Source organism: Aspergillus versicolor (assembly GCF_001890125.1).
Source record: "Aspergillus versicolor CBS 583.65 unplaced genomic scaffold ASPVEscaffold_8, whole genome shotgun sequence".
Classification (NCBI taxonomy): Eukaryota; Fungi; Ascomycota; class Eurotiomycetes; order Eurotiales; family Aspergillaceae; genus Aspergillus; species Aspergillus versicolor.
Genome location: NW_024467531.1, coordinates 1,767,703 through 1,785,420, shown reverse-complemented (window position 1 = coordinate 1,785,420; position 17,718 = coordinate 1,767,703). Strand labels below are relative to the sequence as shown.

At 50.6% G+C, this 17,718-nt stretch overlaps 7 protein-coding genes across 7 annotated transcripts; 4 read left to right on the top strand and 3 right to left on the bottom strand.

Annotated features, from left to right (window-relative positions):
• The first annotated feature begins 175 nt into the window (after positions 1-175).
• On the top strand, positions 176-2,863 carry ASPVEDRAFT_839580 (uncharacterized protein). The gene is made up of 4 exons (XM_040817475.1): positions 176-419; positions 492-1,966; positions 2,021-2,439; positions 2,491-2,863. Exons 1-4 carry the CDS (start codon positions 354-356, stop codon positions 2,628-2,630), a joined length of 2,100 nt encoding a protein of 699 aa, XP_040671090.1. The 5' UTR covers positions 176-353; the 3' UTR covers positions 2,631-2,863.
• ASPVEDRAFT_153560 (uncharacterized protein) lies at positions 2,684-3,844 on the bottom strand (the record flags this gene model as incomplete). Its single annotated transcript, XM_040808359.1, has 1 exon — positions 2,684-3,844. The coding sequence occupies one exon, from the start codon at positions 3,842-3,844 to the stop codon at positions 2,684-2,686; it is 1,161 nt and encodes a 386-aa protein (XP_040671089.1).
• A 93-nt stretch (positions 3,845-3,937) lies between these two features.
• ASPVEDRAFT_893766 (CaiB/BaiF CoA transferase family protein) lies at positions 3,938-5,441 on the bottom strand (the record flags this gene model as incomplete). The annotated part of the gene is made up of 2 exons (XM_040818599.1): positions 3,938-5,275; positions 5,382-5,441. The coding sequence occupies 2 exons, from the start codon at positions 5,439-5,441 to the stop codon at positions 4,031-4,033; spliced, it is 1,305 nt and encodes a 434-aa protein (XP_040671088.1). The 3' UTR covers positions 3,938-4,030.
• Positions 5,442-6,146: 705 nt separating this feature from the next.
• Positions 6,147-7,611, top strand: ASPVEDRAFT_893762 (uncharacterized protein). The gene is made up of 3 exons (XM_040818598.1): positions 6,147-6,365; positions 6,427-6,656; positions 6,754-7,611. The coding sequence occupies exons 1-3, from the start codon at positions 6,337-6,339 to the stop codon at positions 7,404-7,406; spliced, it is 912 nt and encodes a 303-aa protein (XP_040671087.1). The 5' UTR covers positions 6,147-6,336; the 3' UTR covers positions 7,407-7,611.
• Positions 7,612-7,991: 380 nt separating this feature from the next.
• On the bottom strand, positions 7,992-12,394 carry ASPVEDRAFT_174147 (uncharacterized protein). The gene is made up of 3 exons (XM_040808756.1): positions 8,777-12,394; positions 8,551-8,714; positions 7,992-8,482 (listed from the first exon to the last, which is right to left on the bottom strand). The coding sequence occupies exons 1-3, from the start codon at positions 12,338-12,340 to the stop codon at positions 8,104-8,106; spliced, it is 4,107 nt and encodes a 1,368-aa protein (XP_040671086.1). The 5' UTR covers positions 12,341-12,394; the 3' UTR covers positions 7,992-8,103.
• A 567-nt stretch (positions 12,395-12,961) lies between these two features.
• Positions 12,962-15,157, top strand: ASPVEDRAFT_86678 (uncharacterized protein; the record flags this gene model as incomplete). The annotated part of the gene is made up of 7 exons (XM_040817891.1): positions 12,962-13,024; positions 13,076-13,182; positions 13,260-13,345; positions 13,411-14,036; positions 14,089-14,206; positions 14,275-14,815; positions 14,893-15,157. The coding sequence occupies 7 exons, from the start codon at positions 12,962-12,964 to the stop codon at positions 15,155-15,157; spliced, it is 1,806 nt and encodes a 601-aa protein (XP_040671085.1).
• Positions 15,158-15,924: 767 nt separating this feature from the next.
• On the top strand, positions 15,925-17,715 carry ASPVEDRAFT_44813 (bZIP transcription factor). Its single transcript, XM_040813147.1, has 3 exons — positions 15,925-16,154; positions 16,210-17,173; positions 17,230-17,715. The coding sequence occupies exons 1-3, from the start codon at positions 16,056-16,058 to the stop codon at positions 17,328-17,330; spliced, it is 1,164 nt and encodes a 387-aa protein (XP_040671084.1). The 5' UTR covers positions 15,925-16,055; the 3' UTR covers positions 17,331-17,715.
• The last annotated feature ends 3 nt before the right edge of the window (positions 17,716-17,718 follow it).

Genomic DNA, 17,718 nt, shown 5'->3' with positions numbered 1-17,718 from the left:
TTTACCTCGGGTCCTGTCGGGTATCTTACACAAGAGGACCACCGTGAGAAGATATATTAGACCGACAACAATATGTAAATACACTCTCACCAGTTGAATAGAATTCCGACATTAGATTTATCTGGATCTTCCAATAGACACCCAGTATAATAACGTATGCAGAGCGATGTAATTGCGGCGGTCACGGTGATTGAATGCCGATACCGTAATACCGTATCGTATTGTCTCCAATTCCCCGCTTCTTCCGTCGATAACCAGGACTGACTGAGACTGAGACAGATTGAGACTAACTGAGACAGACTGAGACAGACTGAGACGACTGAGACAGACTGAGACTGACTGGGTGCGGGACTATGGGCAACCAGGAGAAACGACGTGATATCACTTGCCGCACCTGCAACTGCTGTCGGCTAAAGAAGGTGTGCAGCCTGTCTTCAATGTCCTCCATGTCTTTAATAGCAGTTGCACCATTCACTAACTCGTAATCATAGGTGCGATGCGATGGCATCCGGCCTCGCTGCCGATCATGTCGCGTGCGAGACCAGGCGTGCGAGTATCCCCCAGATGCCCGACGAGCTGCGACTCGGGGAAAGAAAGAAGACATCAGGCAGCTCCAGGGACAGCTAGAACAATATCGCCGCATGACCTGGCCTGGGCCCAACCCGGTCAGTTCGAGGAACGGAGGTCTAGGCCCGGTCTGTCTGTCTGAGACCTCCATGGAGCTGCCGGCGCCCTCACAGTACTCGACTCCGCTTCCTGCTTGCATGAATGAAGTAGTAGACTCCCAGCGTGCGCAGACGACGGAAGTGCCCCAGCCTGACGCGCCAGTTCAGGTGCCATCGCCAGAGTCCGTGGCCGATGACAGTGAAGAGCAAGTCTACGGAGTCACCAATCTCCTACGCATACAGTCCCTGCAAGGGATCTTAGTATCTCCTCCCTCAGGTACGGGATACGCCGTGCCATCCTGTGACAAAAGGGCGCAGCAGGAACTCATCTCCGCCGCAGCCATAGGAAGGCAGGCTGAATTGACCATCTTCTCCATGCCGAGCATTCTTCAACATATTGACTTCGACGGGGTCTCCAGAGACCTGGGCATGCATCTGCTTGGTCTTCACTGGAACCGACAGCACCTATCATATCTTCTCTCGTACCGTCCGGCCATCATGGACAGTCTGATTAACAATGGCCCATACGTTAATAAACTGCTTCTTAACGCTATCTTCTATACCAGCTCTCTGTACAGTGACCATTGCTTCTCGTACTTGAAAGACTCCAATCCACAAGAAAGTGCGAGAAGATTCTACACCCGTTTCAAAACCCTCCTCCCTGATTATCTCGAGAAGCCCAGTATGCCCACAATTGTGGCTCTTTTATTATGCGGCTCTACCCTGGTGCCACAGAGCAAACAAAGTGCCGGATGGACGTTGTGCGGAATGGCGTATAGAATGCTGATCGATCTTGGATATCATCTCGATGTCTCGCCTACCGCGCAGAAACACTTACCGACAAGCCTCTCGACGACCGAGACTGAAATCCGCAAACGAGTGTTTTGGGGCGCTTATGTTTGCGACAAATTCCAATCCATCTTCCTTGGGCGATGCCCAGCGCTCCACGCCTCGGTGGGCACCATCTCCATGGGGTATCTCGACACATATGAAGAGCTGGAAGAATGGAAGCCTTATACCGACCATCTCACGCCTGTAGATCCCAGAGTTCCTGCCTATAGAGGCCGGCCTTCGTATGCGCTTAGCACATTCCACAATCTTATCCCCCTGTGCACCATCGCCGGGCGGATCATTGAGGAATTTTACTCCCCTCGTGTAGACTGCGTCCCTGAATCAAGATTACTGCAGGTCAAACTGGAGGTCCGAGACTCTCTAGATAACTGGAGATCTTCTCTCCCATTGCATTTGCGGTTTGACCCGAATACCGATGAGACACCCCCGCCACATCAGATCACAGCACAGTCAGTACAATATCCCTTGCTTTAGTGGAGGTGTTCTAACTTCGGCGCTGCTAGCACAACCTATTGGACTTTGATAATTCTTCTCGAACAGCCGTTCATTAAGCATGATGTCTCTGCAGACTCGGAATTGCAAGAGGATGGAACTGAGAAGTGCATCGAAGCAGCGATTCAAATCTGGAGATTGGTTCAAGCTTATAGAGAAGCATTTACGCTGCGGAGAGCGCAATACAGCATCTCGTACGCTACATATTGTGCTGCCTTGGTTATGCTGAAACAATGCCCGCGAGACCGCGTCGGCTATATCCAGTGCGTTCACTTTTTCTGGGATGCACTTCTAGAATTTCAGAGGGGCTGCAGTGCGGGCCTAAAAAAGCCGCTGAAGTTACTGAAGTCTCTGATGGCCTGCATTGAGGACGTGGCCCGCGAGAACGACGTCAATCAGCCTGGCGGTACACAGGCATCTGGTCCTAATAGTAAGTGCCTGCACATGGTTTAAAAGGTAGCAGCAGCTAACTCTATGGTAGTGCAAGGAAACGGTGTTAGGGATTTTGACCAAGGCCTTGCCAACCTTGGGGACCCTGGCAGCTGGGGTGACCTGGGATTCGACGCCCTTTCAGATGAATTCTCATTTGCAAACGACATGACATTCGACCTCTTTATATAGGAGTACCTAGTAGAGATTACCAAGTACTCACTGATCTGCTATTGAGAGATCTGTTACTGTTTCCTCTCGGTGAACGCTTTCATGTAGTGCTTCGGCTCTGAGCCCCCATCCTGGAACATCCTCGCATAGGCATGGATACCAGCTTCAATACCAGACGCCAGGTCACTTTCCTCCCAGATTTGGCACAGTGCTTTCTGCTCCCTCATAGCCTTTGGTCCAAAAGAAGAGATCGTGGTGACTGCCTCATGAACCACCTCTTCTAACTCCTGCACGTCCTTGCAGCTCTTATCCACCAGACCCCAAGGCTCGACATCTTCAGCACTATAGAACCTTGCAAAATAAACCATCTCCTTTGCTTTCTGCCAGCCAATGAGGTTTGCTAAGAGACGCGCTTCGATAACGGACGGAATTCCAAACTTTGTTTCTGGCATGCTGAAGGTCGATGTCCGAGTTGCGTAACGAAAGTCACACGCAGCAGCAAATTCCAGACCTCCCCCGAGACATAGGCCATTGATCTTTGCAATTGTCGGAACAGGTATGTCACGCATGGCCTGGCAGGCCTCGTGAAGTCCGGAGATGAAATCCTCCGCTTCTTCATAGGAACTGATATTGGCCATTTGGAAGATGTTCGCACCCGATGTGAAGGACGGGCTTTTCGTGGTAGTTGTGGCACCTTGGACCACGAGACACCGTATATCAGGCTGTTGGGATAGCTGTCGGAGCGTCGAGGTGAGCTTCTTGACCATGTCTCTGTCCATACTATTCAGGCGTTTCGGGTTTGAGATGGTGACATTGGCCACTGTTCCGCTTCCTGCGACGGGTGCTTCTGTAACAGAGTAGAGAATATCGGCTGGTGTATCGGCTTTGCGTTGCTTGTTGGATTGTGAAGTTGCCTGAAGTCTCGCTGGAATAGTATGGAACGATTTTCCACCCATGGTTCTCTGCCGGCCATTGACCAGCTGGCGCGTTGGAACGCCCGTGCTGCTAGGACTAGCGAATATCCGTGCCAGTCCCTGAGGAAAGGCTCGGGTGGGCCCGGCGGCCTTTCGAATGGCAAGAGTTCGAATCATGGTCTCAGCTGCAGCAGATGTTGAGTTTGGGTCAATGGACGGCAAAGTACATTCCTTTAAATGGGACAGGCATGCGAGACCCGGACTTCCCATGGCCGGATCGACTGGGGTTACCAGGGAGTACTCGCTGTATGTATCGGACATGCAGACTACTTCCGATACAGGCCCAAACAATACGCGTTATGGGATGACAAGCCCAGGCATCATACATTGGAAGGAGTATTATACGGCATGTTATCTTAGGTGAACAGGAAGCTTAATATATCAGCTTCTTGGTTAATAGCGTAAGATATTTTGATATATCCTAGCACATCAAAAGATAAAAGGTCGTTAGATTACGCCAGTCTCCCTAAAACCTTTGATCTCCGCAGCAGAATATCCCATCTCGCAGAGCACTTCATCCGTGTGCTCACCCAGCTTAGGCGGGTTGAATCGAACCCCCGTTTCTGTACCTGCAAACCTGACAGCAGGAGCAATCAGCTTCAAACTTCCATCTCTCGACGCGTCAAAGTTAGATACATTCATGACCATATCCCGTGCTGTTGATTGAGGGTGCTCCAGTGCCTCCACCACGTCGTTTATTGCTCCGTATGGCAGACCACTGTTCTGCAATTGCTGATGCCACTCTTCCTTGGTTTGTTTCTTGATTGTGTCTTGCACAATCTCGTTGATCTCATCGCGACATTGTAGGCGACCGTCATTCGAGCTGAATCTGGCGTCTTGGAGCAAATGTGCGAGACCGGTTTTTTCGCACAGTATTTTCCACTGGCGATCATTGTTCGCAGCTATAAAAATGGTCTTTCCGTCTTGTGTTTCAAAACCACCATAGGGCACCAGGCTGGGATGCTCCAACCCCCAGCGCTGCCCTCGGCGTCGGTCCTCAGGCGCTCCATTCGTGTCAAGGTTCAAAGCGTTGAGGCCTACGTTGATAAGAAGGCTGAGGCCCGTTTCAAACAAACTTCCCTCAATCTTAGTCCCTAGGCCAGTGGCTTGCCTCTGTGCCAAAGCAGCCAAGATGGCTCCATGGGCGTATAAGCCGGTGCACATGTCAGCAATGGCAACCCCGGGCTTCGACGCGGGCCCTCCTTTCTGTCCAGTGATATGGAGGAGACCTGCTTCTGCCAGTGCAATCGCATCATATCCAGGGCGCGACCGATTAGGCCCATTGGTACCGTACCCAGAGATAGAAGAGTAGATCAGGCGCTTGTTGTCCTTCTTCAACTCTTCATATCCAAGCCCCATTGCTTCGGCAGTTCCAGGCAGAAAGTTATGAATAAGAACATCGCTCTCGCAAGCCAGCCTTTTGGCAATTTCTACTCCGACTTGGGACTTGAGGTTGAGTGTCATTGAACGCTTGTTGCGGTTGACAGCTGAGAAATAAAGACTCATTTTAGAGACATCATCCTTCCACATCTGCGCCTCCTTGGGAGCTCGCCAGCTGCGTGTCTCATCGCCGACCTGGGGCTGCTCCACCTTTACAACAGACGCCCCATAGTCACTGAGAATCTGCGTACAGAATGGACCAGCCAGCACTCTTGACAGGTCCAAAATACGTAACCCGGCCAGTGGAAGATTCTGGGTGTTTGCATCTAATGCAGTCGAGGCTTTCCGATGAGAGCGATACTAAGTTTTCTAGTGAGCAATTCTAGCAAGGTATCTATATTTCATGTGTTAAACGCACCGGCAATGTAGCCCTCGCCGCGGAAGTTCTGAGTGCGAAAGGTCGAGGCCACGATCTCATGTTGGTATATGAGGCACAGATTGAATCGGATGTGAAAATGTAGACTTACGTACGCCTACTGGGGTTCCTATGGATAATTATCTTTGCAGTTTCGGACAAACAGTTGCGAGTATTACAGCCTGCATTTCCGATACGGATTACTGTTTTACTGGACTGGCCATCAATCTCCACAATGATCTGCGCCGTGTTTCAAGCCCTGGTAATGCGTTGGGAGCGGAGCTGATGCTCAACAGTGTTGTAGGTATTCTGCATAGTATTTCTTTTGCTTTGCTGTCCGATCCTGATACCCATTAAAAGCGAGCGTTCAATTTATACCTCTACTCCCCTACACGAACCCCCAGCCTGGTGGAACGAAGCAGGTGTCTACCAGATATACCCAGTGGCCTTCTGCGACTCCCACGGCGATTGCGAGGAAATGCTGGTTGATTTGCCTCCCGAGGCCACTCGCCTGTGATGAACCAAACTTATCCACTTCCAGAACGCGGTTTCACAATCGTCTAATCGATTTACCAGAAGGCCATCATTCCAAATACGAGACCATGCTTGGGTGACAAATTCATGTGCCTTCTTTATCAAGTGAATCTTATCGTTACTCCAGGTGAGTTTAGTGCTTGTGGGTAAGGAGATCATTGCGTGGATAGCGGGTAGTTGCCACCCATGATTAGTGAACAGCCCGCTGGCTTAATAAAGTTGTGTGTCCGCATGCAAAAGCATGCTACAGGGCCGATACAGTCACCAAGGCCATATAAAGGAGGCCTTCGGCTGTCCTAATAACACCCATAGATAGCAGTTCACACTTTGTTACGCTGAACCAGGAAAGGCCCTGCCGACAGTTATAGTACTTCATCCAAAGCCCGACTCATACTGTCCGCGAGCAGCACAAGTCTCATATCTTATGGCAAAACGTTCTGTTCTCATTACTGGGTACGTCAAGCAGAAACCAGGATCCTTTACAATACCCAAAACTAAAGAAACATCCGAATAGATGCTCGTTGGGCGGGGCTGGACATCACATTGCGTTGGAACTGGCATCCCGCGAATGGCGTGTTTTCGCAACAGCACGATCAACCAAATCTCTCTCTACTCTGGAAGAGAAGGGAGTGGAGACCTTTGAGCTTGATGTTACAAAGCCGGAGAGCATCAGTGCGTTGAAGGATGAGATAGCGTATAGGACGGGCGGCAAATTGGACATGCTGTTCAATAACGCTGGAATAAGTATATACCACCTTGCTCTTCGGCGCCGCCACTATCTGGCTGCTGGTATAATGTGCTAAATTAACACCTGCTCACCAAATCTGTTCTTGCATTCTAGTGTATGAAGCTCCGGCCATTGAAGCAGACCCTACTCGTATCCGCAGTATGTTCGACGCCAACGTGTTCGGTTTGTTCGACATGGTCCAAGCATTCACTCCTCTTCTGCTATCGTACAACGCAGACAAAAGCGCTCCTCCCGTGATTATAAACACAGCATCGGTGCTTGCCCGTCTGCCGTTTGCGTTTTCATCAGCGTACAATGCCTCGAAAGCGGCCGTGGCTAGTTACAGTGACACCCTTCGAATTGAACTCGAGCCCCTGGGCATCAAAGTTGTGACAGTATTCATGGGCGAGGTTTCCACCAAGCTCATGTCCCCCGATAATGTCTCCTTCATACAGGGGAGTCTCTACAGTGATGTATTGGAGCGGACCAGGGAGAGAAGTCGAAAGCACGCGAAGAACAGCATGTCACCGGAGACCTTCGCTAGACAGGTCGTCGACCAAATACTGACCCAATCGCCCAATCTCGGAAAGGGCGAATATATATGGAAGGGCACTAATGCGTGGGTGGTTTGGCTCCTGAACGCCGTGGGATGGAGAAAGATATTCGACGGCCTAGTCAAAGGGATGGTCGGCCTGGACAACCAGCAGATCCGGATGGCCATTCTCCAAAAGGGTCGTGCTTCGGTGAGCCGGGCGACGGATGTATAATAGTTTTACATCTGCTTAGTGTATGTAGCATGTTTTTTCCTGTCTGTTCCTGCCGTATGCAGTGAATGCTCCTTGTTATCAACGTGTAGAAATATTAGTGGGTTCCGTGCAACAGCTGCATCGATGAAAGCAGGGCCCGCTAGAGGTGCCGATAACCTGGTTCCCTCGCCGGCAAATGGACTTCCGCCCAATTCGCAGTGATGAGTGATCAATTTACTCCTAGTATGGTGTTGATCGGAGCATATTCCATTGTTTCACTTAATTGAGCCTCCCCTACCCCCGATTAGTAATATGCCCGCATCCGGGCGTGTGTGCCCCCCGACTATTGGTATAACTTCATATTTATAATTAGTCATAGGGCAGAGCCAATCGTGTCAACATGTTAGACTGATAGAGACAAGGTACATGGTTCAATTTTATATATAAAGCTTGGCCATCTTGGGCCGATTGGTGAAGCCTGGCTCGCGAACGAGAATCAATACCACAAGTGAAAAGATTGGTTTCTATCCATTTGTGCACGGTCAAATATTGCGATTAAGTGAGCAAGAATTCTAGCGATTTCTATACATCTATATACTAATATCTGTCCCATTCTGTACCTTGTAACATACCTAGGTGGTTGAATCGTCCAACGCCGCCGAAAGGAAATACTAACGGGCGTGTTTACACTGGCTATTATTCCTTTTCACCTCGCACCTCAGGTCTCAGCCTTTTTGGTGGCCTTAGTCCTGAGTTTCATCATAAGGAAAACGAGGCCGTAGATGCCGACAACAAACACAACGACGATGCCAGCATTTCTCCATCCGTAGTACCGCTCCTCCAAGTTTAGTGTACGCAGGTAATCACCTCCTCGAGTATACTGGCAGACTTGGCATCCGAGGGTGTCATCCGGGTTCAGAAGGTTGCTCGCCATCCCCGCGCCGCGCTGGTAGATATTGAGATATTCACCGCATGTAAAATTAGGAGCCGGATCAAAAACAGCCAGCTCATCGGGTTTACAGTGGACGGGCTTGTCCCAGGTAGTGAACACTAGCAGAGAACTCATGAGGTAGTTGAACGGGTCGAGGTAGTACATCCTAGAGGGACACGACGTTATCACCTGCTCAAACTGCATCACCATGGCTCACGCAGGGGGATGTCTTACCAGTATCGCCAGAATGGTACAATCTGGCTGTATGGAATCATCACGCCGCAGAAGGAGACGAGAGTGGTAATCACCAGAGGGTTGACCAGAGACGCAAACACGGCATTTGGTGTGTAGGCGGCAATCATCTGCCCGATGCCGGTGTAAAGGCACTCGTACATCACCTAGGAAGAAGTTAGCAAATCGTATGCAGAAGCCGGATGAATTAGAAGCCTGGCGGGCTTACTGCAACGAAAAAGACGCTTCCAGCGTGGTAAGGGGAGGTAGGAAGGCCGCTGGTAAAGTACCAGCAAACGTAATACAGCAGCGCACAGACAAGCAAGTATGGAAACTCTGAGACTATCAGGCCCGTGACAAAGGGAGCCCAGTGGTACATCTTGCTCTTCTTCTCTCGCGCCTCGAAAATATCCCGACGGTCAAGAAAGAGTGGCTGAAGCTGCGAGATGACGCCCGGCGCAACGAAGATAAAATTAAACACAGTAAAAAGATTCTGCTGTAGATCTGTAAGTGCATCCCCAATCTTCCAAAAAGTGAAGCCGTTCAACAGCGCGAGGCTGATATGCATGGCGAATTTATTGTTGAGGTATTCGGTGTTTCGAAAGAGAGAGACATTCATACGATGCGTCACCAGCTTGGTTTGTGTCCAGAGAGAAGCAGCAAATTCATGCGGATCAGTGTTTGCTGTTGTAGATCGACCAGCAGCTTCATCAACCATGTTGTCCAGCTCCTCCGAGAGCTTGCCATGTTCCGGTGAGTCCAGCCAGACCCGGTTCCAGTCGAGACTCCCTCCTGACGACACAACATCAATAATATGTTCGGCAGGATTGGCTTCATCCGGGCAAGGTGCACCATGGCGGCCAAAGTATCCCTTGACAATGTTCGCATTCCGGCCAATATCTCCAAAGTACACTGTTTTGCCCCCGGCGGCTAGCAACAATAGTTTATCAAATTGCGCAAACAACTGAGCTGACGGTTGATGGATAGTGACGAGGATAGCCTGTCCTGCTTCAGCAAGCTTGCGAAGGAATCGCACAGTATTATAGGCCGCCTGGCCATCGAGCCCTGACGTGGGCTCATCCAGGAAGATCAAGATACTTGGCTTTGCCACGAGTTCAACACCAATAGTAAGGCGCTTACGCTGTTCCACCGAGAGGCCAGCGCCTGGTCGGCCAATAAGGGTATGCTCAAGGTCACTCAGCTCAAGAAGATTAACAATAGTGTCCACATAACGCAGCTTATCTTCGGTGGGCGTGTCGCGGGATTGGCGCAACAGCGCCGAAAACTCAAGAGCCTCACGGACAGTCGCATAGGGCTCATGAATATCCAACTGCTCGACATAGCCGGCGGAGCGTTGAAAGGAAATAGGAAGAGGACGCCCATCCACTAAGACGGACCCATGGATTGTCCCTGATGTCTTGCGTTGTGCCAGAACATCCAGCAAGGTCGTCTTTCCGGCCCCAGACGAGCCCATCAGGGCTCCAAGCATGCCCGGTTTGACATATCCTTGAACGTTATCAAGGAGGACACGGTCGCCATCCGCCGTTGGGACGGAATAAGTCAGGTTCTTCCAGGTGAAAATGCTCTTGTTGCGAAGCAGCTCATTTCCAAGCCTGTCGTCTGATCCATCGGAGCTGGTGCTCATACTCTTCTCCGTCGGCTGTGCTTCCTCGTCTCGGCTCTGCAAAAGGTGTTTTGATTTGTGCTGTAGCTCGCGAGGAATCAAAACTTTGCGGCCTCCCTCTCCAAGTAGCTTCCACCTGGAGGTGAAAACGATCGTGAGCCCAACGAAGAACACCCACCAGGCGCAGATTATTCCAAAATTACGCCAGATATGGCTGTGGCTAAAGGACATGGCTGCGAGATATTTGTCCCCGGTCAGACTCGTCGCGCCAGGTGCTGCACCAACAACACCAGCACACGATTGCCCCCCTTCGCCAACGTAGTCAGGGCCATTGGGGATTAGGTTAGGTCCATAACACGGAATGACCTGGTCATGGAATTCGTTCCCAAGAAGAGCTTCGAATCCGTAGGCCATAGGGTTGATCCAAAAGATCCAGACAAACCATGGATGCATCTCAGGCTTGATAATCATATATCCCATGTAGACAAACAGCGCTACGATCGAAAGTCCTGAGACTTTGGACGCAGCGTCGAACGTAGGAAACGCGGCGCCAACGAGACGAAAGAAGGCTGTCATGGACATTGCAGTCATGAAGTTGGTGGCCAGATAAGTAAAGAATGCCGCGGCCGTGGTCTTCAGGCCGACCATGAAGTATAGGATGAGCCCGAAATGCGTGACCTGGAATAATAGGATCGGTAAGTCGGCAGCAATCTGGGCAATGCAGATGGCCGCAGGATGGTACAATGCGAAGGAGCGGTGTTTTGCGAGAACAGGCCGGCCCGTGAAGGAGTCAGTAACCTCTGCCAGGGCTATAAGGGCATTGTATAGAATGGAGAAAAAGAGGGCACCACCCTTGAGGAAAAGACCAATCGAATTGTCAGGGGCGGCATAGAAGAGAGAACCACCAAGGAGGGCCTGGATAACGGTGGCGCCTTGCTTCATCATCACAGTCGCCTTGTCACCCCACATGAGCTGGTACTGCCTGCTAATCGCAGCCGTTACTTGGGTGACGAAATCCGTGGTGACGGAGGACCGTCGTGGCACGCCCTTGTGCTTCTCACGAGCAACCATTTCTTTGAATGTAGTGGTGTTCTCAGCCGCGTCTTTGCTTGTCGGATAGCTTTGCGACTCTTCCAGCATTCTGGGCTTTGTATGGGACTGGTCGTATGCAGCCCGAATCTCGTCCGCGGTGCGTGGGAACTTGTGCTCGTATCCAGGGGAAATAACGCGTTCAGTAGGGACAGTCACGCCCGTCAGGAAGTCTCCCCGGTTAGAACCAGGATCACGGAGGAAGCCCAGGCCCTCCATGAATGGGACGGCGTCCTTTTGAGGCCCGTAAAATATTTGCTTACCCTCATCAAGAAGCAGAACCTTGTCGAAATGCTCGTAGATGCCGTTACCCGCCTGATAGAGAGTGACAATTGTACTGAGCCCGAGGAGGTCTGTCATTACCCTGATGGCCCTGATCCACTCGAGAGCTGTGCTGGCATCAAGGCCTCTTGTCGAATTGTCCCAACAAAAAACGCTGGCACGAGTGGTAAGACACTCCAGGATCGAGACACGCTTCCTCTCTCCCCCAGAGACACCCCTAATAAAGGCATCCCCAACCTTGGTCCTTGCGGTATGAGAGATTCCAACGGATCGCAGGAGAAAATCCTTATATAGCTGAACGTATTCCTCATGAGTTGTAACGCCGGGTGGTAACTGATATGGGACTTTCATGCGAGCGGCAAAATCAATCGTATCTTCAACAGTCAAGGTCGGAAAGAAGATTTCCTCCTCCGTATTCATGACAATCTGCCCACGGTACTGTCTAGCCTCCATAGCAGACATGCTCCCGTAGCTGACGTCTCCGATGACTTCTTCATAGCCAATACGGTGGTTTGCGAGCACGTTCAGCAGTGTAGTGCAACCCGCTCCAGGTCGTCCCAAAACAAGCAGCATCTCCCCCGGCTTAACACATCCAAACGAACTTTCGATAATGGTCTTTGTTTTGGCACCTTTACCACGCCTATGGAAAGGGAAAAGCTGCGAGAGGACGTTTTCATTGAACATGGAGTTGCCGCCAACGCCCTTGACGGTGAGGTTGTGCCACGCAACACCGAGCATTTTAGGCTTCTCTCCCCCATCTTCGTCCCGTTTCCTCATCTGGCGCAATTCAGGCGCCATGTGCCATGTCGTTCCCGTATCAGCCTCGGTATCCGCAGGTTGCGCTCTATCATCAGCAATTGTGGACTCGGCATCCGTGCTTGATGAGCCCAACTCCATGTTTGACGGCAGACGGACGTAGTAAAGCTGCTATTTTTATGACCGCCAAAGGATATTTAAGGTGCGAAAATCAGTAATTTTCCACCGAATTAGATACAAATGATAAGCAACGAGAAGGGGTTTTTTATCTGTGTTTGGTCGGTGATACAGTACCTCTTATATTGCTTTCTCACCAAGCCCCTATCTTGCGCCATACTGCATCTTCAGTACATGTGGGCATTGGATCTTCCGTGGCTGGACGATCAAAGATTACTCGATTACTGAACATTACAACTCTTTCGCGGTATGATCACTTAGTGGAGCCGGCTCGAATTAATTATGGAGCTGGCCTGATCGGAATGATTACTATTCCAGTCTTGAGCTTAATCGCAGCCACCCGTGGGACCCCAGCTCTGATGCGTCGCCTGGACTAGATTATTTATCGAGCGGTCCAGACCACTGAGGGTTTACTACCAGAAAGATAAACTACCTGAAAGTTCTACAGGGCTCATTCTGTCTGTTGTCTCCAGAATCAAGGCAGCCATGCCGACCGACGGCGGAACGAAGTTCACGAGACGTGCCTGCGATTCGTGTTATAAACGAAAGGTGAGATATCTTTGCATACTGGTGATGGCCATTGTGGTTGACCCCCTATAGATCAAATGTGACACGGCAGTCCCGCAGTGCAAAGGGTGCAGCGACCACGACGTTCCCTGTACTTTTAACCGAGTACAACGGAGGCGAAAGCCTAAGATTAATCGCCAGTGAGACAGACCATCGCAATTCACGTTCCAATTCCTTCAGCTGCGGCTCATATCTCGTGTCCTAACGCCCTTTATAGGCCGCGGAAACTTACTGAGCTCTCTGAGCGCCTCTCACGAATCGAGAAGCTTCTAGTCGAACACTCCACGCAGAATCCCAGCTTCAGTAAGAAAAGGTGCCCCGGGGTATACATATGTGTAGATTTTTTGCGGAGTGCACTGATGAAATAGTACCGCATACACCACAGATGGAGAGCTCCCTAAGCGCCATTGTCGGGGACAAGCCCCAGCTTTCATATTTAATGCACGTGTGGCTGAACGATAGGGAAGCATGCCGTATAATCTTGCCTACAGTCCCTACCCTGCTTCCAGGCATCCGGAAATGGGCACAAGCTCGTGCTGGGCTGACGGTCTCGGGCGACAACCTGGGCCTTACATTGGCATCAAGGCAGCGTGGGCAGAGCCGTGAATCCAGTGCTGCTCTGTCCAGCCTACCGAGGCATATATTTGAACTTCCAGACTGGTGGGCTGTGCGCCTGTACTTCGACGCCTATAGGAAATCCCCACTGATGCGAGTGTTTCCAGTCATCGAGGCCAAATTGTTTGAAGACACAATCAGCGCCGTATATTGGCCACAGCAGTCGGGCTTGAGAAAAGTGCAGGCCAGCAGCAGAACGTGCATTCTCGCGTTTCTCAGCTTTGTCGCCCGTCTGGGGCTCACAAATCTGCCGGCTGTCGACCATGGTAGGCTGGCTTCTAAGAGCCAGCATTTTATGACCCAGATCCACCAAGAAAGCGCAAGTTTGGATGCAGCACAGGCAGCAACTATTCTGGCAAGTCTTGCACCCCTCACCCATGTAGTGTCTGAATAGTCACAGCTCAGTGCTAACAACTTGACCTACTCCATAGGCACTCTACGAGTTGTTGTCAGGGAGGCTGTCAGCTGTCAATTACTTCCTATCCATTGCTACTCGTCAGCTCATGTTGCTAGGTGCTAATATGGGACCCGATCGAGTCTCTTCCTATCGTGAACACGGAGAGAACAAGCGGAAACAGCTGCGTAATCTTTTCTGGATCTGCTACACAGTAGACAAGGATGTCTCCCTGCACACTGGCCAAGCACCTATAATAACGGACGAAACTGCGATTTGACACTGCCCCATGGTTATCTGGATAGGGTGTTCGCCGACCCGGAGAAGGATGATAATGCCTATGATGGGCCGGTGTTCCCCCTCGACTTGCGCCTGAGCCTGATCAAATCAAAAGTATATAGCAGGCTGTACTCAGTCAAAGCACGCGAGCAATCCGATGCCGATCTCTTGAAGGCTATCCGGGAATTGGACGAGGCCCTGGAAGAGTGGCGGCTGTCCATTCCGCCCGATTGGCGTCCTCGTATGTCGTCTGCGGCGCAGAAGTCCGACCATGGTGTGAGCATTCGTTCCATCATGTTGCACCTGAACTACTATCTGTGCATTATTGCCATCCACCAAGCAACCATTCAGTGCAAAGCGTCGGGGAAAGGCCACAGACTCGAGGGTGGGCTAAGCTCGAGTCTGGCTCTTTCCGTTCAGGCGAGTCGGTCGACTCTTCATCACCTAAAACGAGCGGAAAATATGCTGGTCAGCTGGGCATTCTGGTATGAATTAGACATGTTCTGTTTGTGTGGTCTTATCCTAATTTGATCCGTTGCTTACCAGGACCAATAATATCTAGGGTTCTATCCTTTTACGCTATGGCGGCACTGCTCACTGTATTCTGCAACATCCTTCAGGACCCACTGGGCTCGTGCTCGGGGGATGATGCGATGCTTCTGAAGGTCGCTACAAGCATCATGGAACGCATTCTCTCATCAAATATCTCGGCCACAGATGCTTCGAATGCGAGGGTGGTGGCCGACTTCGTAGCGGAATTGAGGTTGCTAGCGGAGAATTACAGTAGGAGAGCCCGACATGAGACGGACATGGATCGCATCTACTAGACTTGGTATCTTGATAGAAAGGGCATCACCATCTGGCTTGTTATCGACCATGTTGTCTCTTGGGCCCTTCTGGTCGCACTCGGCGTTGGCAAAGGGTTACTGGTAGTACTTCGCGTTCAGGACAGCAGGAGGAAGATCCGAAGGGTTCAGACGATGATTTCAGCCTTGAGGAGTATGTTGAGAAACCAGGGCGAAATGAAATAGAAAATAGTGACAATCTGGAACTGAAAATAAATCGCCACTCAGTCCCATTCCAAAGCTATAGGGAAACTGCGGTGCGCTAAGTGGGTTCCCGCAGTCATTGCTCTGTGTCCCGATAATTGGTCTATACGGCAAGTCTGCTGCGGGTTGTTCAGCTGCAAATGGACGAGTGATTCAGAATGAAATATCCTCAATAGAAAGGCAGTGCATTAAATGTGTTGACTCAGGCAGTTGGCCCACAGCAACGATTACTGATCTAGCTGCTAACTTGGCATATTACTGCGGCTTTTAGCTCGAAGATCAACAGGCTAATTCGAAATGTCAAATGCTGGCTACGGCATCCACGAGGGCAAGACAAGAGTAATCCGTACTGATTTAGTGTCGCAATCTTGGTTGAAATGTGGATCCATTCCACCCTTTGCAGTCGGAGCTGAATAGTAATCGATAAATAGTAATCAGCCCGAGCAGTACCAAATCTTGGTGAACCTGATTTCGCCACGCAAGTCGGTCCAAGATACAGTAGTCTCATTCATCTTTCCCTCGTTGTCTTCCCTACGCATCCTTACGCAGGACGGCGTTCATCACTTGCAAACACCTGCTCTTTCCTCGGCGACACTTTTTGATCGGTCCAGACAGGCCAGAGTAAGACAGAGAGGAACAGCCAATACGTTCAAGTGCATACCCTTACTTGTTCGAGATGGCGGAAGCTAGAATCGCTTTGACTCCTGAGGATGATACTGGACGGAGGAAAAGGGGTCGTCCAAAACGCGCGACCAGAGAAGACACGTCTCCAAATGTAGGCTTTTCCCAGCTGTCAAGAACAGTCCAGGAATGCTGATCAGGAAGCAAAGAGACGGCGGACCCAGATCAGGTTGGCACAGCGTGCATATCGCTCACGAAGGGAGACCGAGATGCAGGCACTCCGTACTCGCGTTGATGAGCTGGAATCACTCCTCGAGCAAATGAACGAGACATTCCTGTCCTTCACCGACGATCTGATCAAATCCGGCGCGTTGTCCACACGCCCAGCTGTCGCACGGAGGCTCCACCAGACAATAGCGCAATCTCTATCGCTTACAAACGAGGCCGTGTTGGTGGCAGACGACGCCAACCCCAGCACTGCCGAGATAAATGCGCTGGAGACAACAGCGCCAGCTAACGACACTTGTGAGGCCGGCAATGTCCCTATCGCTGACAGCCAGCGAGAAGATAGCATCCATTACACCTCCTCGGTGGCCCCAAGATATGCCTTTGCAGTACCGGACGTACCAGCACAAGTGACATCTCTTTATCCATCACCGCTGTTCCTGAATTCCCAGCCATATAGCACGTCTAGCCTGGAAAGCGTAAGCTTTGCCGACCGACTTTATCGTGCTTGTATCGAACAAGGCCATCACTGTCTAACGAATCCGTCATCTCAGCTCGAGGAACTCATGTACAAATTCAGGCTTCCACTAACAGTCCTTCCGCTACATAATATCAGAGCACACTTCGAAGAGTTCCTAAATGGTGGATATCACGGAGCCCTTGTGGCAATGAGTATCCCTTTCATTAGTATTGGTGGGGCAGGGACGCATTTCAAACACAGCCAGAGGAGCTATGCTGTCGAAGATGCCTGGTTCCAGCCGAGCATGATGCAGGCTACGACAGGACGAGTTGACTCGGATATGCGAGGCGACTGGTTTGATTGTTATGATGTGGAGGGATATCTGGATAATTGTGGTATCGTCCCCGTCCGTTCTCTTGCTGGCGGCCGGAGCATTCCCCAGCAGATGGGAAACAAAAAGATCATTGACGAAACTATATTGATTCAACGTAAGGCCCCTATTGCCTGATTAAATCTATCCGCAGCTCTGGCTAACTCTTCATAGTGCTGAGGGTGTCTTGCGTGTGTCTAGGCAGAGCCCCCGGGTTTCCTCGCGGCATTGTCGAGTCCTTCGCAACTCAGCACTCAATTGGATGTTCGAGCTAATCTGGAGTACCCGAATAATGTTCACGGGCGTCGAAAAGTATAGAACTTGGCTTAATGACACAATGTTCGCTGGAACATCCACGGCCAAAATATAAAGATTTATGCATAATCACGCCTACGATGACCTAGAGGTTCGTCCCATGGCCAACCAATAACTATAGCCTGGGCTTAGAAACCAGAGTCAGATGTCCTCTAGTCGGTATGCGTGCGTTACTCTCACCAAACCGATAAAGTAATAGTCTATGCGCTTGTTGGCGTGTATGTGAATGAACTCATGGATGTTAATAAGCTACCATGACCAACCAGGGGTGTTTTCTAGTTATCCTGTGGAAATAGAATGGAGTCTAATAAACATTAGATATGAAACAATTACTAATTAGTTGGCTGG